Source organism: Monodelphis domestica, chromosome 4 (genome assembly GCF_027887165.1).
Source record: "Monodelphis domestica isolate mMonDom1 chromosome 4, mMonDom1.pri, whole genome shotgun sequence".
In the NCBI taxonomy this organism is placed as follows: Eukaryota; Metazoa; Chordata; class Mammalia; order Didelphimorphia; family Didelphidae; genus Monodelphis; species Monodelphis domestica.
In genome coordinates, this window is record NC_077230.1 from 271,196,196 (window position 1) to 271,217,681 (window position 21,486).

The following is a 21,486-nucleotide window of genomic DNA, read 5'->3' on the forward strand; positions in this document are numbered from 1 at the left end:
ACTTTTTCAGTAACCAGGTGATACAGTAGATAGAGCCCCTGGTCTGGTCAGAAAGATGAGTTCAAATCTAGCCTTGGACACTTACTATGTGACCCTGGTCAAACCACTCTCTTTGCCTCAATTTCCTCACTTGTAAAATGGAGATAGCAAAAGCACCTACCTTCAAAAGATATGAGGATCAAATGAGATATTTGTAAGGCACTTAACACAGTACCTAGCACAGAGTAGGCAGTATAAAGATATTTTATTATCTTTGAATATATTCATGAAGCAAAAGTTAAGAACAGAAGCAGCATAAATATGAGCCTTCTGAGTAATCTGTTTTGACCTTTTAAATTTCTCATTCTATAGTTTCTTTTTCATTTTCTCCTATAACCAACTTTTCAATGAAGTCATTGTATTATGCCTTTTCTTATGTTGAAGTCTTTGTGGAGACTTATAATTTTTCTGATTCATCAATACATCTCAATGCACCCTAAAAATTTTAGTATCAAATACCCCCTAAGGGTAAGGAAAATAGTTCCCTTATAAGCACTTGATATCACAAGGCTTCAAATAATAGGAGTTTTATTTGCACTATAACAAAAATCTCAAATATCACTTTTGAAGAATCAAGAGGTGAGCTGCCTTCCAAGGGCCACTCCTTTCCAATAGTGAGCTGGGTGATGGGGCAAGAGGGGACGGGGAGCTTTCTTCTCTTTCCTGTATGGACCACAGGATCACTTTCTCATTCCTGTGGTCAGTGTTGTAGGTCTTTTCACTCCCGTTGCCACAGAGGCTAAAGGCAAGTATCATGAGATTTCTTGGGACCGCTCTTACTCTATGGATTGAAATTGCTGCTCCCTGCTATTTAGCTCGATTCCAGAAGATGGTGCTAGGTGACTGCTCTAAAGCAACTGTCCCATGAAGTACTTTATTTCCCTGGAGCTCTGGCTGATAGCATTCTGGTCCTGTTCTTTCATACACTCCAGAGGGCCTCTAGCCTTTTTAAGCCTTTTGTTTTTGACTTTGATCCAACAATTTCATCTTTGTCTGAGATTCTCTTAAATGACTTTTGGAAAACTTTTCTTAGGCTGCTCAAATGGATCTGTTTTGTCCTCAAGGACAGCTCACAGGGGCTCTGCCTCAGTCCCTCCTGCCAAATCTCCTGTTACAAACAACATTTCTCACTGAGGCTTTTGGGAGAAAATAGTAACACTCTTGTTCTGTTTTTGCTTCTTTAGGACAGCTGGGATGCATTACACAAATTACATGGTGCTATATAAAGATCTACAAAGGGAGGGTTAGAGGAGGTGCAGAAGTCATTGTTCCTATCATCTATTCCTGTGACTCCAGTTAAATTGCAAAATCTAGTTAAATTATTGCTAAGTTTCTTTTACCTCCTTCTACTTCTCACTTAATGCCTTATTTCTTTTAGTCTTCTCACATTTGCTTATGTTCACCATGAATGTCACAAGACAAGATAAGCAAGTTAGTAGTCCATGAAATAATTTTTTTTGCCTTTGGATACATGATTGTGCCTTGTCTGTAAACTTCTTTATTATGTAAGGAGAGAATGTGTCTTTCCATAAATTCTTTTTGCATTCTGCTTTCATTATGGTAAGAATGTTCATCTGGATATAGTTTAGTTTCTCCAGTAGAGACTTGTTAACTTGTTAACCATTGGATAAAGATTGGACATCGAGAGTATCAAATGGTAATTACCTTCCAGTAAATGCAAACCTTTTAGAAGTGTGGGTGGTGTCCTAAGGTGCATGTAGAGAGGGGGAGGAGAACAGCCTGGCGCCATTCCTTGGGGCTTTCTAGTCACAAACTCTGGAGAACTCTGTACTGGGGCATGCCCACAGAGAGGGCTCTGAATGCCCTCATGTGCCTTAGGTTTGCCACCATGCCTAGACCATCTAAGAACTGTGTGATTCTTAGCACCTTCTGCTTCTTTTTCTGACTTTGTGTAATTCCATGACTATCACTGAAGAAAAATAAAGACAACAGACAGGACTATCCATGCCTTTGTTCTTTCATCTGTTCTGATGATGAAAAAGAATTTATGTAGGACACACAGGGGCCATTGCAAATTTCTGATGATGAATCTGTCGATCCTTAACTATGCTGGTCTCCTCTGAAAAAATGACATAATCTGACATTGTACTAGTAATTGAACCTTTTGCACCTTGTAGAACCTAACCGAATTTGAACTCCAAAGGGTAGCCTTTGAGGATGCAGAGTCATTTTCATTTTTTTTTAATTGAAGGCTAGAAATTTATGAGAGATACTGAGAACTGACACAGGGAAAAGGAGACTTAAAAATAAGTTTACTTCTGGGTTATAGACTTTTTACTCAAGGACTATATATAAAGCAGCCAGGAGTGGGAGTCTCGCTGGAATAAAAAAATATCAGGAGAAGAATGAGAGAAAACCACCTAGCACCGAATTAAAGGAAAAAGGGGTCTAAAGATATAATACAGTCTAATTCCTCTAGTTCCCTGCAGTTGACTGTAAACTGTCCAGATTGCCTCTTCATAAGAAACAGGGAAGCACTTTGGTTAGAGAAGAAAGCATTGGACAGATTTGATGTAGGATTATGTTATGTGGGGGGAGGCTTTGAAAATATTATTTATAGCAATTCATAGTTGGAAATTCTAAGCACCTGGCAGATTATACAAATGTTAACACTGGACCTAGCTTTTGTACATTATGTTCTGCCCTTGATAAACAAATGTAAGACACTAGTGACTCATGAATGTGCTTTGAGTTTTTCCAGTAACTAGTGAAAATGGTTTTACCCTATCTACTTTTACCCATCCCTTCTTACAGTGAATGCTACAAATTCAGAAACAGTTAGCCTTAGGTTGGGATATAGCTGTGAAAAATGGTGAGAGTAACAACCTATAAAGGAGTTAGCTAAGATCAATGGCCAACGCTACATTTCATGAAATGGCCCCAGTCTCACTGGTTTTGTTCTCTGTTAAGAGGAATGGGAAGAGTTCTAGAAAAACTTGCTGTATCTCTACATCACTTCCCCAGCTTGCATGACCAGAAGCCCACTCTCTGGTGTACAGAACATAAGTCTCGATAATGGTGATAAAAGAAATAGGACAGCAAATTTAAATACAAGTGCATAAGGCACTAAACTTACTCTTGGCCCCATGTTTTTGCCTAGTCATGTTCATTTTCATTTTGAGAGCATAAAACTATTCAATGAAATTTAAGCAAAACCTTCAACAAAGTGCTAAGGAAAAAATGCATTAAAAACTTTCTTTTTAAAAAATGCTAAATATTTCTTGACTCTAATTATATATTGAATATAAATAGTAGACCACAAAGTAAAAAGCACTTCTTCCTAGGAGAAAGTTTAGCTGGAGAATGCTAGCATTTCCTACATCTCTCATTCTTTTGCATTGTTACTTGATTACCCAGAAAAAGCCGAAGGTCATGTGGGCTTAATTTCTCCTAATTTTCTGAATAATCTTCTAATAGGACCATTTATGAGAGGATAGAGACAGCCTTTCTTAGATGATCAAAGTCCAAACAAAACAAAACAAAAAAAAACATATAAAGGTACTGGAATAATGATACTAATAGCCATGGGAAGCTGGGTGATACAGTAGATAGAGCACTGGGCCTGGAATGAGGAGGACCTGAATTCAGATTTGGCCTCTGACTGGCACTTGCTAGCTATGGGACTCTGGCTAAATTACTTAACCCTATTTCCTTATTTGTAAAATAAGCTGGAGAAGGAAATGACAAATCATTCCAATATCTGTGCCTAGAATACTCCTAATGGGGTCATAAAGAGTCAGATATGACCAAGAAAGACTAAACATTTATATAGTGCTTCCTCTGTGCCAGGCACTGTGCTAAGAGTTTACATGATGCATTTGATCTTCATGAGAATTTAGGTTGCTATTAGTAGGTGCTATTATTTCTATTTTTCAGATAAGAAGGCTGAGGCAAACAGCAGTTGAGTGACTTGACCAGAGTCCTATAGTGTTTGAGGTGGGATTTAAACTCAGGTTCTTCTTATTCCAAGTAGAGTGCTCTATTCACTCAACCAACTAGTATCCCATACAGACTAATGTTAAATCTTTTTGCTTAGTTAACTTAGATGCTGAATCCCATAAATTTTAAATGAGTTCATTGAAGTCAAACTCAATGGAAAAGCCAACATTAAGAACTGTAATGAAGTCTTTAGTCTAATATTCTATCCATTCCTATTGCTCAACTTTTCTAACTTTTCTTCCTAAATTTATGGCTTTTATAGAAACTAGCCAGGGGCAATGCTGTTTTTAAATTAAACCTTTTAAGTTTATTTGATGTTTTGAGATACCAAAATCTTGGATGAAGGAACCTAAATTTTTAAAAACACAAAATGAACCACATGCATATTTGCAGATTCTGAAGGGTCTATGTTCCTTCCATTCAGCTTCATGACTTCCAATAAGTTCTAATGTCAAAGTCTGAGGGTTTGAGTCAGATCTAGTATAATCCCTCTGGGGATTCCTTAATCTGATCTACCACATATATAGATGATTGTCTTAATTCTGCTTGAATTCCTGGAGTGTATGAGTTAATGTCACTATTTTAAAAGATAGTATTTTAGACGTTTCTAATCACTAAGGTTGTTTTTCCATATAAAGAAAAATCTACTCATTTAGTCCTTCTTCCTTCTAAAATCAAACAGAATAGATCGATGGGTCTTCCTTACCATAGGAAAGCCCTTCCATTTGCAGACTTTCAGAACTGAACATAGGAGCCACAAGGGTGTTCTGACCATGGTAGGGGCTAGCAGGAATATCATTTTCCTAGGCTTAGGCACTCCATCTCTCAGTGAAACTTAAGATCACTGAATCAGATTTCTAAGGAATCTCTGATGCCACTCAGTCCAAAGTATATGTGATCAAGAGTTTCTCCTGCAACTTAACCTGAGAAGTGGTTTGTTGGGTTATGTGTAGGAGCTTACAAAAAGAAGCAGCTGGGTGACTCAGTGGATTGAGGGCCATGCCTGGAGATGGGAGGTATCCTGGGTTCAAATATGGCCTCAGATACTTCCTATCTGTGTGACCCGAGGCAAGTCACTTAGCCCTAGTTGCCTAGCCCTTACCTGCCTTGGAACTGATCCTTAGTATCACTTCTAAGACTTAAGGTTGGTGTTTTTGTTTTTGAAAAGGTAAAAAGAAGAAAAACCTTCTGCATCTTAAGACATATTATTTTACTTTCAGACCAGTCTCATCACACCTTTCACCTGCTGCTACTAGTTCTACCCCTAGTGACTGAGCAAATGAAGTCTCATCTCTTTTCCAATAGGTAGTCCTTAAAATTTTAGGATTGATTTTGTTAGACATTCATATAGGTAATAAGAAAGAGACCCATGCCACTAGACCATAGAATATGTGACAAAAATGTAAGAAAACTGGAAAGGGGAAGGAGAAGGATCAGGGTGGAAGGCATGAAGGGCTCTGAATGGCAAACAGGTTTTATATTTGATCCCAGAGGGGACTGGGGGCCACTAAAGTTTATTGAGATCAGGGGTGGCATGGTTGATTCTGTGCTTGAGAAAAATCAGTTTTACAGCTGATTAGAGCAGGGAGAGACCCATGTCTGGGATTACAACAGTTTAGGCATGAGGTGAAAAGGGCTTGTTCCAGGGTAGAGGTAGAGAAGAGCAGGGGTCTCTGGGAGACATGTTATAAAGGTAAAATGGAAAGGAATTGGCAAGTGTTTGGATATGGAGGCGAGAGAGAGAGGAGTCAATGATGGCATCATTGCAAGCTTGGGTAACTTGGAGGAAAGTGTTGTCAACAGTAAGAGAAATTTTGGAAAGGGGAAGAGTTTGGAAGGAGGCAGAGATAATGAGTTCAGTTTTATACACGTTGAGTTTAAGAAGTCTAAAAGAACATCCAGTTCAAAATCTCCATAATATAAAGATTTTATATATGCATACATATTTATCATTATATATACATAATTTTATGTGCACATATATTATGTATGTGTGTACAAATAAAGTTAATAATTTTTCTGTTTCGTAATTGGGAAATAAGGCTAACTGTTGTTAATATATATATATATCTACTTCTAGAAATCCAGTCTCTCCTCATATTTCTTTCCTATTGTACAGGAAGGCAAAATGTCAGATAATCGAGTTTGTTAAATCACTAACATTATTTTATACATAAACAGTTCTCTGCAGATAAATGGCAATTGCTCCCACAGCTCTTCTGTGTAGAAAAAGGCATAAACTTCATGACACAAGCACTTAAGAGATGCACTAGAGAGTGAAGATTACCAAACGAGTTCAAGCATAGCTTCACGTACTTTCTCTCCCTTCTCCAATTTATAAACAACATGCTGTTCTTCAGATCTCTTGGGGCGACACTATTCTCTCTTTTGGACTTAACACAGTACGTGTCTGATCAGATCATGAATGCTAGAGGTCAGCAGAGACCTGACTTTTGTAAAGATTAAAATTAATACCTAATAACTAAGTATTATATTCTAAAAGTTTTATTAATAATAGCTAAAGTAAAAGAACTACCTGAACTCAGCCTGGTCGCCAGTAAAAGAAAGAGTGTGGGAGGAGTCACAGCAAACTTAAATACCATCATGCAAAGGTGAGGACTAAGGGAAAAGGGAAAAGGATTCTAGGTAATACAGAAAGGAATTTTGGGTAATGTAGTTTAAGGGGTTCAATAATTTCTAACTATACACTTTTATTCATCTTTGTATTCCTTGTGCCTGGTATGATGCTTTGCATGAAGTAAATGCTTGATATCTAAATGATTAAATCTTTGGTATTGTTGCATTCATTTAGCAGTCCACTTGTGACATGCTGCTATTTTAAAGGAAAAAGATACTTAATAAAAGGTTCCTGGGGCAGCTGGGTGGTTCAGGGGATTGAGAGCTAGGCCTAGAGATAGGTTCAAATTTGACCTCAGACACTTCCCAGCTGTGTGATCCTGGGCAAGTCACTAATCCCCATTGCCCAGCCCTTACCACTCTTCTACCCTGGAACCAATACACAGTAATGATTCTAAGACAGAAGGTAAGGGAAAGAAAGAAAGAAAAAGAAAGAAAGAAAGAAAGAAAGAAAGAAAGAAAGAAAGAAAGAAAGAAAGAAAGAAAGAAAGAAAGAAAGAAAGAAAGAAAGAAAGAAAGAAAGAAAGAAAGAAAGAAAGAGAGAAAGAGAGAAAGAAAGAAAGAAAGAAAGAGAGAAAGAGAGAAAGAGAGAAAGAAAGAAAGAAAGAAAGAAAGAAAGAAAGAGAGAAAGAAAGAAAGAAAGAAAGAGAGAGAGAGAGAGAGAGAGAGAGAGAGAGAGAGAGAGAGAGAGAGAGAGAGAGAGAAAGAAAGAAAGAAAAAGTGCCAGAGCAAAGTGCTTAAAATGGCTGCAGTCTTGAGGAGCAGAAGGAAATGTTGCTCTTTAGCTTGGGGGTGGGGGAGAAGACTTGGATGGAATTTGAGGATGGTTAGTGGAAGAAGGAGGACATCCAAAGGCCTGTCCTTAAATATCTGAAAGGCTATCATGTGGTATTAGATTTATTTTCTGTGATTCCAGAGGGCAGAGCTTTGAATAATAGGGGTGGTGAGAGGGAAGTTACCAAGGAGTAGATTTACATTTGATATCAGGAAAAAATCCCTAATAAGTGATTTTATCTGAAAATGGACCAATAGTGCTTCAGGTGATGGTAGTTTTCCATCACTAGGGGATCTTCAAGCAAAAGGAAAAAGATCTTTGTCAGGGGATGTTTAGAAGTGATTCCAATATCACTGTAAGGAACTGAGACTTATTAAGCATCAGTGGTGATTTTTCCTTAGAATACTAGAATACCTTCGTGGTGTACCTCTTAAGCCTCCGATTTCTGCTTCTCAACTTGATTCCTGGCCTGAATTAAGTTGGAGAAACTTGTAGCTAATATCTAAGCCTTCTACATTTTGCAAAGCTAATTCCTATATTTTAAGATTTTTGTTTTAGATTCTGCTAACATAAATGTAATAGAAGCATGTATGTGTAAAGTGCCACCATTTCTTTTCTCGGGTTCAGCTGGGCAAAGGGGGGATTCACAAATAAATTCAAGAAGGTTATTTGCTAAATCGATAAGCACTTTGAAGTGAATGGATGAAAATGTCATATAAAATATGAGTTCTGCAGGTTTTCTTTGTTTAAATTGTGGCTTCATGGGTTATCAGAGATAAATGAGAGGTGGATTTTGTTCTCTGGTTTCCTTCCCAGTGATGGTGGCGGCTGGTCATATGAGCAGAGGCCTTTGCTGCATCTTCTTATAACACTTCTTTCAGGGTCCCTGCTGCTGCTTGAACTGTAAATGCTGCAATGGAGATTTGCTTTTTAACTTCTTCCCAGGCCTCATGTTGGTCTGCTTTGTTTTCAATATCAAACATGGCATCATAGATTCCTGGAAATGATTCTCCTGCATATTTGTTGTGGCTACTTGGAGCAAAGATGATGTGCCTGTGAGAAGAAACCACAAACCAAAGCAATTTGGTAAATAATTTTGCTTCCTCTTAATGTTAGCATTAAACGAGAATTTTGTGACCTGATTTCTAATATCACTGTGATGGATATAAGTATTCCTTTCCACCTATATCCTACTCTCTATCCCCTCTAATATGTTTGCTATAACTTTTTTAAAAGAGGAAAAGAAATGGAAAGGAATAGGTCAAACATAATTTTTTGAAATTTGTACATAAATTACCGTGGATCATTTTAGGGCATGGAAAAAAAGGAAAAAGTATACAAAATATTGAATGATTCACTGGCTAGGTTCACAATACTAGGTAAAATGTAAAACAAAGCTTCAAATTCATGATACATACAGACAACTGATTGGTGGCTGCCCATTGTTGAAAGGAAACGGGGAGGAGAATCGCAGATTATCGTAGGAGGGAGATGCTTTGTAACAAAATCGAGGAGAAAGTATGCATGAGAGCATGAGGAGACCCAGATAAGTGTTTTCTTTCACGTTCAAGGTCACTCACATACAATATACCAGTAGATGTCCAAGTTTTTTTTTTTTTAAACCCTTACCTTCCCTCTTGGAGTCAATACTGTGTATTGGCTTCAAGGCAGAAGAGTGGTAAGGGCTAGGCAATGGGGGTCAAGTGACTTGCCCAGGGTCACACAGCTGGGAAGTGGCTGAAGCCAGATTTGAACCTAGGACCTCCCGTCTCTAGAACTGGTTCTCAATCCACTGTGCTACCCAGCTGCCCCCAGATGTCCAAGTTTTGATAAAGTTGCCAGTATACACAAATTGTTTGTAGCCTGAAGCAGTAGGTCTCAGAGAGCTACCCTGGCTATGAAAACATATGATTTCCAAGGAAGGGTCAAACAGAACATCATAAACATTCTAGGTTAGCCCAGGGAGGACTATGACATATTAGCAGGATCACTGAATTAGGACCAATTAAGAGGAGCTAAAGAAAAGTTTTTAGAATTCTCTATCTCATTTGCAGCTCCCTCCTGAGAAACATGGACAAATGTAGAAGAGGATAGCTCCTGAGAAGGGGGCATAACTGGTGTTATAATAATAATAATAACAGGCATCTCACAAAACTTATGGCTAGGATGATGGCATGATAGACTATAGAAAAGCCTCAGCTCTCCAAGATATTCCTTGGCAAAGATCTAAAAATCAGAACCATATTGAGAATAATAATCAATAAATCTGAAGAAAAACCATAATAAATTCCTTTATCTAGTCTAGGACTAAATACAAAGATAAAAGACTGAAGGCACTGAAGGATATTGCCAGAAAGGTAGATTGACAGGTAAATAATTCAGAATTCTGTCCATATTCAAATAGAAAAGCTTCATGAGTATTAGAAACGTGATTGGGATTCCTTTGACTGGGTCCTAAATTAAAAACTGGATGTCTCACAATGGGATGCCCTTGGAACTAACTGGGTGGGGATAAGAAGAGGATGTATTCCATAGAATTTGATCTGAAATGTTCCCAGAAGACCCCAAAAATCATGGTACTTTGACCCTAGACAGTCTTGGGGCCCTGAAACATATTGTTGCTCTGAGCATAGGCACAGTTGAAAAAGTGAAATCCAGTGGTAGAAATTCAAGAAATCTAGGTCTGAAACAAATAGGAATTGATCACTTCATCTAAAAGTACTAGATAGGGTAGGGAAACTGGCCCTGACACAAAGTCCCCAAGTCACAAATTGATGCTGAGAGAGATGAAGAAACAAAAGAAAGCAATAAATACTTTGAAGAAATATTATGGATGAAGAAATATCAAAGCAATAAACCAAAAAAGAGAGCAACTCTACAACCACTATAAGCAATGCCTCAAAAAAAAAAGATAGTGTGGCTATAAGGTCTATAAAAAAGACCTGGAATAGATAGGTACAAAGTGAAATTATAATTGAAAGAAAAAATTTGGACAAAATTATAGAAAAAAGTATAAATAACATTGAATTTAAAGTGGAAAACCTTATCTGAATAAGAGAATCCCTGAAAACTAGAACAGAGAAAAGAGAATGCAAAGGTTTTATTAGCCCCCCCCAAAATTCATACTGAATTTTATAAAGTTTGAACAAAAGGAAGTAATTTAAGCCCTCTACTCTAGAGCAAACAACTGACTTGGAAGACAAGTCAAAGATAGATGATTTAAACAATAATCAAAAAAATCCTGTATATAATATTTCAAATCAAAGTGTAGTATGACCAGATTGGATTTATATCAGTAATACAAAATTAATTCAGTATTATTAATATTATAAACATAAGATTACATTAATAATAAGACAAAAATTATGTAATAATATTAATAGTTGTAGAAAATACTTGACAATATAAAGCAATCATTCTGTTGAGTCATTTTCCAGTTGTGTCCTGTTCTTCATGAAACCACTTGGATTTTTTTTTTTTTGGCAAAACTACTGGAATGGTTTGCTACCTCCTTCTACAGTTCATTTTACAGATGAAGAAACTGAAGCAAACAGCATTAAATAACTTGCTCAAGATCACAAACTATTAAGTGTCTGAGGCCAGATCTGAACTCAGAAAGTGGAGTCTTTCTGATTCCAGGTCTGGCACTCAACCCACTGTGCCACCTAGCTGCCCTGCTCATTCTGTTAAAAACATTTAAAGGCATTAGAATAAATTTATCATTTCTTAAAAGAAAAAAACAGTATACATATACCCCATAACTATATGTAACAGAAAAATGCTAGAGGCTTTCCCAATAAGATTCAGGGATAAAGTAAAGATGTTCACTTATCATCACTGTTATTGGATATTGTGATAGAAATGTTCATTCTAAGAATGAGAAAAGAAAATGCAGTGAGTAGAATAAGTATAAGCAAAATTATATTTTGCAGGTGATTTGAGACAGCTAGATAGAGCAGTGGATAGAGTACTGAACTTGAAGTCAGGAAGAACCTGTCTTGCCTCAGACACTTAGTAGTTATATGAGGCTGGAGAAATGATTTTGTGCCTTATCTATAAAATAAGGGGATTGAATTGAATAGATTATAAGATCTCTTTTAGATCTGAATCTATAAATCCATGATATGATGAACTATTTAGAGAATCTTAGTTCTCCAAACTAAATAATAACAAAAATGTTAGAAATAATTACTTAAGCAAAGTATCAAGATATAAAATAAATCCATGCAAATCGTCTTTTTATATATAACCAACAAGACCCCATAGGATGAGATTGAATAAAAAATGTCATTCAAAGTAACTGGAGAACATATACAATATTAAGGAATCCACCTCCCAAAACACATACAAGAAGGAAACAGGGTTAAAATATTAGTCAGAATTGAAACTCAGCAGCCAGACATTATATTTTCACTGTCCTCCACCTGAGAAAAATTTAGAGAATTCCAAGGACTAGGCAAAGATGAGAATGACCTCTGGGGTGGTATGACCCTGATTGTAATGGGTTCTCACAGTCCCTCAGTCATGACAGCTCCATATATTTGTGCCACATATGAAAGAGAAAGGGAGAAAAGAGAGAAGGCACTGGCATAAATTACATTTTGTCTTCCAAAGAGTAAATTGCAATGACAAAGCACATTTTTCTGAACTAAGTGACCCACAAACAGTAAAGAGAAAAATCCAAAAATGTAAATAATGATAAAGTCCTGTAATCTAAAAACAGTGATAGTACAGAGAGGTTAAATGAGTTCCCCTAGATAAGAACATATCCTGCACATAATAGCAGTGTCATGAATGCATGTGGAATTGAATTGACATTGCAATCAAGAAGCAAAAATGGAATTAAAGCTCAGAGTGGGTCCTTTGCTGCCCTCTTCCTGTGAGAAGCTCATGTCACACTACTCTTTCTCTAGAATAGGAGAATCCAAACTCCTTAAATAAGCATATCAGAAAATTAACTCAGTGGTCAAATCCACTGCCTTCTAAAGCTCCTGTTGATTAAGGCTGCTCTATCAGACAGTTACAGCAGGAAGCTTTGCATACAGAAGCATTATACAGGCAATGAATACCTCTTTTAAGGGGAGTCATTTGGCTTCCCTGAAGCACATAAGACATTCAAGGTTTTGGGCTTTTAAAGATTCTTATGGACTTAAAAGAATCTTCTTTTTAAAAATGAATATTTATATTCTTTATCCACTACTAGAACTACAAGAAGTGAAGAAGAGCCTTTGTCTGAGTGCATCTGGAAGTGATGGAAAGTTAGATAAAGAGGAGATCTCCTCCATGTCTAGCCACTCCCTTCCCTCTTTAGTCTCCGGTGACTTTTTTGAAGAAGAAGCTGTTATTTCAATCTCATTTCCCTTTGCCATCTGTCAGGCTAAACCAGGCCAACTGATTATTTTGAGGATTTGCAAGTCAAAAACTGGCAGTCAGCTCCAGATTAGAATAATACTTGGGATTTAGTTTCATGCTTTTTAAAGTACTTTCATGGACATAATTCTCATTTGATTCACAGAAACATCCAGATGATATCCCCATTTGACAGATGATGAAACAGACACAGTGAGATTTTTTTTCTAATTGGGTCTCCCTATCTTTGCTAGGCAGTCAAATAGGAATCCCAGGGACTATTCACTGACCTGGTCTCACTATGGACTGATACAAGAATTTTGATCAATTCTGCTTAGGACCTAGGCCAGTTCACTTTTCATTAGGTCTTCAGTTAGCCCATCAAGTTGAGGGAGCTCATCATATTGATGTTGGACTTAGTGAGGACACCTGCTCAATGGAGCTCTGCTGTAGCTCAGAACTACTGGACTCAAGAGATCTTCCAGCCTCCTCAGCCTCAGGAAGGGCTGTATTATGGCATGCACCATCACCCCCAAGCAGACACAGTGACATTAAGTGATTGAGAATCTTCAGCCTTTTTTAAGGAGTGCAAAGAAACCTTAGAGATCATTTAATCCAGCACACTCATTCTACAGATGACATAGAAATTTAGGACTAAGGAGTCCTGAGAAGCAAAACTAAGGATTCAAGCTGCTCCAATATAAATTCTTCTTTTCACTATTGCATGAGATCATGCAGTAAATTCTCATACACTAAGGGCCAGGATAGAAATCTATGTCCCTTAAGCATCATAGAATATAGGAATTTTACTGAAAATGTAATCCTTTTTATTTTACTTAGGAGAAAACTGAGTTCCAGAGTGACAGTGAATTTTCCAAGATGTATCTCTCAGAGCAGTAAATCCAAGACTCATTTGATGTTTTTTTTTTCTTAGCATCTAGTAAAAGAATATCTGGGGAAGGATGTATTTTATATGTGCTTCTTCACTGAATCTTTACCTACAAATCTAATAATCTTCCAATGACACCAAAGTGGATTAATGACAAATCCAGTGGCATTCAAAGAGGCAAAATTTTAAGTTTCATCCAAACAACGGGGTGGGGAGAACTTGGGAAATTTTACTCCTATCACTGCAGTTGGGGATAAAGGGAAATGGCCAAGTGAGGAGATTAAGATGAACTCTATCATTTTCTTATTGATCTTAATTAGTTAATAGATTTTTGTCCTGTAATTATTTCAGTTGTGGGTCTCTGTCTCTAAATATACTCCAGAATTCAGCAGACCTATAAGGGACTAATTTTAGAAACCCAGGTTTCTTTGTAACCACTGACCTTTTCTTGCCTCAAGGGATTAGCTGACCTTGGGCATCCTTGTAAATACAAGGGCTTAATATCTTTATACCACTAAGCTATCCTTCAAGGATGTTTGGTTTGCTCTCCAAAATACTGGGTCATTATCAATAACCTTATAGGTAGACAATGAGCATTTCCTAGTCACAGGGAAAGAAGGAGGGGATCATTGTTAGTGGCCCCCCATTACCAAACCTCCAACCATATTGTTCTTCAAACCTCAGCTATGTAACCAATTGTGTTGTTTTCGATCCCATGATATCATCTACTTTGTTCTGGTCTTTGTTTTGTACTCCCCAAAAATCTTCTAAAAGAAAACTTCCCCTCATTAAGGCCCTCAGCTTACTGAGGAAGCTGATATCCTTTGTATTGGCAGTTTCACATTTTACTAATAATTTGATGATACTCGCTTATTTCTCAAATATACAGACAACTGAGTCAAATTTATAGGAATACAAAGCATTTCCCAATTGACAAATAGTCAAAGGATATGAACAGGAAACGTTTAAATGAAGAAAATTATCTGTAGTCATATGAAAAAAACAGCTCCAAATCACTATTAAGTAGAGAAATGTAAATAAAAACAACTGAGGTACCACCCTACCACTTATTTGACTGGCTAATGTGGCAAAAAAGGAAAATAATAAATAATAAAAAGGAAAATCATAAATGTTGTAGGGGATGTGGAAAAATTGGAGTACTAATGCATTGTTGATGTATTGACTTATGAACTGATACAACCTTTCTGGAAAGCAATTTGGAACCCTGACCAAAGGGCTATAAAACTTACCTTTTGATCCAGCAATTCTACCACTAGGTGTGTATACCAAGGAGATCAAAGACAGTGAAAAAGGACCTACTTATACAAAAAAATACTTATAGCAGCTATTTTCCTAGTAACAAGAACTGGAAATTGAAGGAATGAATTGGGGAGTGGCTGAAAATGTTTTGGCATATGATTGTAATGGAATACTATTGTGCCATAAGAAATAATGTGCCATATGGTCATTAAAAAAAAACCTGAACAGATTTATATAAGTGATGTGAAATGAAGTGAACAGAACCAATGAAAGTATATGATGATCAACTATAAATGAATTTTCAACAGGACAAGGATCCAACTTCTAAGAAACTCATGATGAAAAAAGCTATCCACTGCCATTGATGGAACTATGAAGTCGGAATACAGATTGAAGCATATCCTTTACTTTATTTCCACTATGAATTTTTCTCTAGTGTAAGTGAAAAGTATTTTGTTTTACATTATGATGGACATAGACAAAATACATATCATATGACACATATATGTTGTATAGCACATCCACAATATTTATCATATTTCCTTTAAGAGGAGAGAAAGGAAAGAAAGAGGAAGAGAACACAGATCACAATATGTCAGAAGATAATTATTAAAATTGTATTGATATATAATCTGGAAAAAATTACAGAAACAAAATTAAAGAAAAAAAACCTGATCATATTCAACACTGTATATCAGCAGTTTACCTTATTTTTAACTTTTCCAGATTTTAAGCTTGGTCCAAAAGAGAAGAGCTTGGGGAATTTTAATCCTATGGCTGCATGTGAGGGTAAAGGTGAATTGACCAAGTGAGATTCAAAGTAGTTATATTTAAAAAGGAACCAGACACAGAGGATATCTAGTCAAGAGACTGATGGGAAATGAAGAAATATAAAGGTATTTTTTATGGTAAATATGACTTAATGGAACTTGCCTCTCTCACCTCAATTTCTAATCATCCATTTCCATTGTGAGCACCATTATCATTCAAGTCAATCAGATCCTCAACTTTGAGGTCATTCTTTATTCTTTTATCTCCCTTTCTCCCTATATACAATTATTATCTCAGCTTGTTGATTCTAACTCAATATCTCTTTAATCTGTCCTTTCTGTTCATATAGACACCACTCTTGTTCAGGCCTTCATCACCTCTCACCTAGACTGTTTGCTGTCAGCCTGCTAATTGTTTTCTTTCTTTTAACATTTCCCCTCACTGACCCATTTTCAAATTGATAAGTATAATCCTGACCATGCCACCTCTCTGTTCAAAAACTTTAGCAAGTTCTTTTTATCTCTAAGATAGAACACAAACCCTTCTATTTGCCCTTTACAGCATGGCTCCAACATATAATTTCAAACTTTTTTACATTACTCCCTGTATGGCTTTGCAAAAGTTATTAGAGATGCCTAGACTATATTACTTTCAGTTCTCTCCCTTGTAGGACCTTTAGCTTCTATAGATTTTTTCAGATAATAACACATCTATTCTCAACCTAATGGTTTATGTATTTAATCTTCCTCATTGAGATCTCAGCTTCTCAAAAGATTTTTTTAATCCAAGTGAGAAGATAAAGTGAAAAGAAGTACAATTTGTCTGTTTTCAGGCTCACCAAATACTATTTTGAAGTGTTACTAGCCTTTAATGAAAAGGAGAAGTCTATATTATAGTCAAACAGACCTACTTATTGGGCTTCAAAACCAACATTTCTTTTTATGCCTTTGTGTCTGTATAGGCTGTATCTTACCTCAGGCTGCAATCTACTTCTTCATCAATCTTGTTTCCTAATACCCTTAGTTTCCTTCCTGCTTCTAAGGATCCAAAGGAAAAGTAACATATGCCCAGGATCGATGATTTCATTAGCCTTGATAAAAAGAGCTCTTCTAATGTATCCAATAGTTAGATGGGTTGAGGTAGTTACTGAGCCTTAATTGCTCATTTTAGTCTATGCTTTATGTTAAGATCTAAGCTCAATTCTGCAATATCATACATTGGGGGGGGGGTGTTCCTGTTGTTATTTTTTTTAGTCTTCATTTTTATTTCCAGTTCTGAAATCTGACACAGATGGATGATGGCCCTTCTTATCCTAGATGTCTGCTCTCAAAAGATAAAAGTGTTTCAAGTTTTGGGGTTATTTTCTTGAGGTAACAAGGAAGAGAGGAAAGAATTCTAGAAGACCCAGATTTGAGAACTAGCTCTAGAACAAAATAGAGGAGGAATACTCTAACAAGTCCACTGTAGCTTTACTGTTTTTCTTCAGATGCATACTATGTGATGCCCTTCTTGGAAAGATGCTTTTGATACTTAGATAGGGCAGACACACCTTATACAGTCATGCTTTGTACTCTACTTGCATAAATGCTACCTTCTCCCAATATTATGAAAGATATTTGAGGGCAGAGGATGGATACTTTGTTTTTGCATCCCTACTGCCAAGTACAATGCTATAAAGTACAAAAGAAATATTTGTTGAATTGCATTGTTTTATAGTAAAAACAATATTTATTATGGCACGGTCTGTGTGTGTATATGCATGTGCCTATAAAACACAATGTGTGTTGGATGTATGCTTTCACAACATGCTGGTCCCACAGTTCACAGTCACAAGATTTAGAAGCCAGGCTGCACCACTCCTGTCACCTGATAGCCTCCCTTCCATAGATATCTCAGATTAGGAAGGCAGATAGTTGTGAGATTGGCTTTTTTTACCCAAATTATAAAGGCTGTAAGGAATGGTGTGAACAAACTACAATATGTTAAATATATTCATTGTGAAAAAAAATGAAACAAAACAAACCCCTTGGTTCTTGCTTGTGGTCATCTCAATGTACCTCTCATAATTCATGTATAAATACAATTTGTAGAAATGAATGTAAAAGATGTTTTTATAACCCACCGTAATACATTTATATTACAATGTATTTTAAACCTTTGGTTATGATTTACATTTGAGTGAAGTTATAGTATAAATCCAATGATTTCAAGAACACTATACATTTTTCTTTGCTGATTTTATTCATTACTTAATTTAACATTTGTGATATTCCTTTTAGTTGTAATTTTTAAGTATCTTTAAGATATAGATTTATTTTAGAATTAGTATCTTTTAGAAAGGGACTCAAATTTTTGGGTACTGTGTGAGGGGGGTGGAGGGCTGAGAGTGAGATGCAAGGAGAGAAGCATTTAGGTCGGAGAAAGATAACAGGCATATAGCAAGGGAGAAGACTGGTGTGGAGGATAGGCCAAAGAAACAGTTGGGAAGAGTTAGATCCAGTAAACAGTTCCTTTGGGGCAGCAATGATTAGAACCTTGAGCCTAAAGTCAGGAAGACCCAAAATCTAGACTGAGACACTATCTAGGTATATGGTCCTGGGCAAGTGACTAACTTCAGGTACCTATGGAGGTTACTGAATATTAGCTCTTACCTCCTAGGATTATTATGAGGACTCAAATATATGAAGCATTATATAATTATGTGAAGGACTCAAAACAGTGTCTGGCACATGGTAAGCACTGCATTAATATTTTGTTAGTAATTTTAGTTGTGTCTGATTCTTTGTGATTCATTTTGGGGTTTTCTTGGCAGATATAAAGGAATGATTTGCCATTTCCTTCTCTACTTTTACAAATGAGGAAACCTAGGCAAAGGGATTAAGTGATTTGACTAGTGTCATACAGCTAGTAAATGGTTGAGGCCAGATTTGAACTCAGAAAGATGAGTCTTCCTGATTCCAGGGCCAGTGCTCTATTCACTGTGCCCTGGCTATTTTTATAAAATCTTTTTCTGCATTTTATTTACTTGATACTACTTTAAAATTCTTTAATTATGAATACCATGATTCAAAATTGATAGGAAAGCTAACCCACAGAAGCGAATCTGGAATGAAGGAAGAGCTGATTCAAAAGTACGTTTTAATAATTCTGATACTTTCTGATTTTATTTCAATGCACACTTTCTAAACTAACTTTAAACCCGAAGTGACAAAATTAATTAGGAAATGAGTCAGAAGCAGAGTGAAAAGTGAAGGGTTGATATGTTAGAACAGTTGAAAAAATATCATTTCATGCCTGACTAAATGTAATAGTCTCCTTGTTTAGCCTCATCTCCTCTAGTTTGCATCTTTGAACTAAGTTAGATCCTGCTTTTAACCATGCCACTTTTCTTACTCAAAATCTTTAATTATTTTCTATTGCCTCTAAGAAGTATAGTTGAAAAAATATTGATGACTATATCAGAGGTCTTGTGTTCAAATATTGCCTTTGAAACTTTTTACCCATGTACTTTTGGACTTAGACCTCAATTTCTTTATCTTTAAGATAAAAGTTTTGACCACTGAAGCTCCTTCCGAATTAAAATCAATGATCCACTGAATTTTCTTAGACTGATACTCAAGATCCCCTGCTATAATTTGGGTGGCATACTAGTGGACTAACACTTCCATTAAGACTTTTCCATTTATATCCATCACTGTAACTTGTTTTATGCTACATCCCTGTTAGAGCAAGCTCTGACCTCCTCTACAAAGTTTTATCTTTTAACTTCAATCAATATTGATTTTTCCCTCCTTCCAAATAATATTCAGTTAAATAAAACTTTAGAGATTATACTTCAGAATGAAACATAACAAAACTATCACTAAATCTCAAATTATTTTGAAACTGTGATGGGAATAACCTAGAATTAAAAAAAAAAGCAATTTGACTTAAAAGCATGAATTTAAGTGGCAAACTGATCATGCCAAAACAGCGATATCACAAAATTTCTATTGGCTATAGTTATCATCAATGAACATATCTTACCAAAGTATTTTGCAGAGGAGTACAAAACATTCAGTACCTAAGATACCCACCACAGGAATAGGCATCAAATACAAAACTGAGAGAAAAGGTCAGGAAAAAACTTGAAAGTTATTGAAGTAATATGAAAAGACACTGAATGATCACAACATCATCTATTTAACTAATATAAACAGTTGAGAACTTGAATACAATATGCCCAAGTAAAAGTAATATAAAAAGGAAGATGTGGAAAGGTATCTGAAAAACAAAAACATATATCAGAAATTCTAGATTCCTTTAATCAACAATGGAGAGCAAAAGTTAAAAGGTTAATAAGGTGACACAAGGAATTGAAGCAACACAACAAGCAGCATTCGTAATTTGACATCAATCATAACTTTGCTATAGAAATTTGAGAAGAAATCGGGGACAAAGCAACTTCAAGGAGGTGGAAGTGTTTTGGTCACATATACAGTTAAAAGAAGTCTAACACAATAAAAATGTCAATTGGATAAAATAAGAAATATGAAGCTTGTTAATCATTAATAAAATGAACAACTTAATAGTTATAACAAAGCAAATAACTAAAACTTTAGCCTCTTTGCAAAACCAGAAAGTAGGTGGTAGTTAGACAATATCAAATCAATAATTATTGGCTCAAGCACTTTATGGTTGCATTTGAATTATTAGCCAGATTTATCTTTTATATGAGCCTTTTTTAAAAAGAGCACACAGAAGATGACAGCTTGGAGATAGCAACAGCTGGAATCTCCGTAAATCCTTCCTCACTGATCAAAAACAGAATACTTCAAGGGGACTGAAAACCAAATCTAACAACAGGACAGAGAGCTAGGGAGCCCTCCTCCTGGACCCAACTTAAAAGGTGTTCCCCCCAAAAAACCTGAACTCTAGAACACACAGGTTTAAGTGGAAGCAAGAAGGAAGGCCCCCAGGATCCCTCCTCTACCTACAGCGATGAGCCTCCAGCAGTAGCTGGGATAAAAATTCCACCATATGTTGTCTACAAAAAACACACATGAGGTAGGTAGATACACATAGGGTAAAGGTAAGAGGATGGAGCAGAATCTATTGGGCATGAACCGAGAAAAAGAAGGCAGGAGTTGCAATCATGATATCTGACAAAGCCAAAGTAATCTAGTTAAAAGAGAGAGGGAAGGTAATTACATCCTGATAAAAGGCAGTATAGAAAATGAGGAAATATCAGTACTCAACATATATGCACTAGATGGCATAGCATCCAAATTTCTAAAGGAAAAACTAGTAGAGCTCAAGGATGAAACAGATAGAAAAACTATACTAGTGGGAGACATGAATCTTCCTCTATCAGAACTAGATAAATCAAACCAAAAAATAAATAATAAAGAGGTAAGAGAAGTGAATGAAATCTTGGAAAAATTATAGTTAGTAGATATGTGGAGAAAATTAAATAGGGACAAAAAGAAATACACATTCTCTTCAGCAGCACATGGTACATTCACAAAGATTGAGCATGTACTAAGGCATAAAACATTGCAAACACGTGTAAAAGAGCAGATAATAAATGCAACCTTTTCAGATAACAATGCAATGAGTAATAATTAGTATGGGTACATGGAGAGGCAAATTAAAAATTAATTGATACTTAAATAATACAATTCTCCAAAATTGGTTAGCTAAAGAACAAATGATAGAAACAATGAATAATTTCATTGAAGAAAATGACAATTATGAGACTTCCTTTCAAAATCTATGGGATGCTTAGTACTTAGTACTTAGGGGGAAATTTATATCCTTTAGTTCA

The 21,486-nt window shown here is 36.1% G+C and overlaps 1 protein-coding gene across 7 annotated transcripts in view; it reads right to left on the reverse strand.

The window, feature by feature from the left end:
• Positions 1-550: 550 nt before the first annotated feature.
• LOC100013563 (N-acetylated-alpha-linked acidic dipeptidase 2) overlaps positions 551-21,486 on the reverse strand; it is a 98,048-nt gene continuing 77,112 nt past the window's right edge. For all 7 annotated transcript variants that reach the window (XM_007495044.3, XM_007495046.3, XM_007495047.3 and 4 more), the window contains one exon: positions 551-8,464. In XM_007495044.3, the coding sequence (XP_007495106.1) occupies positions 8,275-8,464 (190 nt within the window). In that variant the 3' untranslated portion in view covers positions 551-8,274. The remainder of the gene's footprint in view (positions 8,465-21,486) is intronic.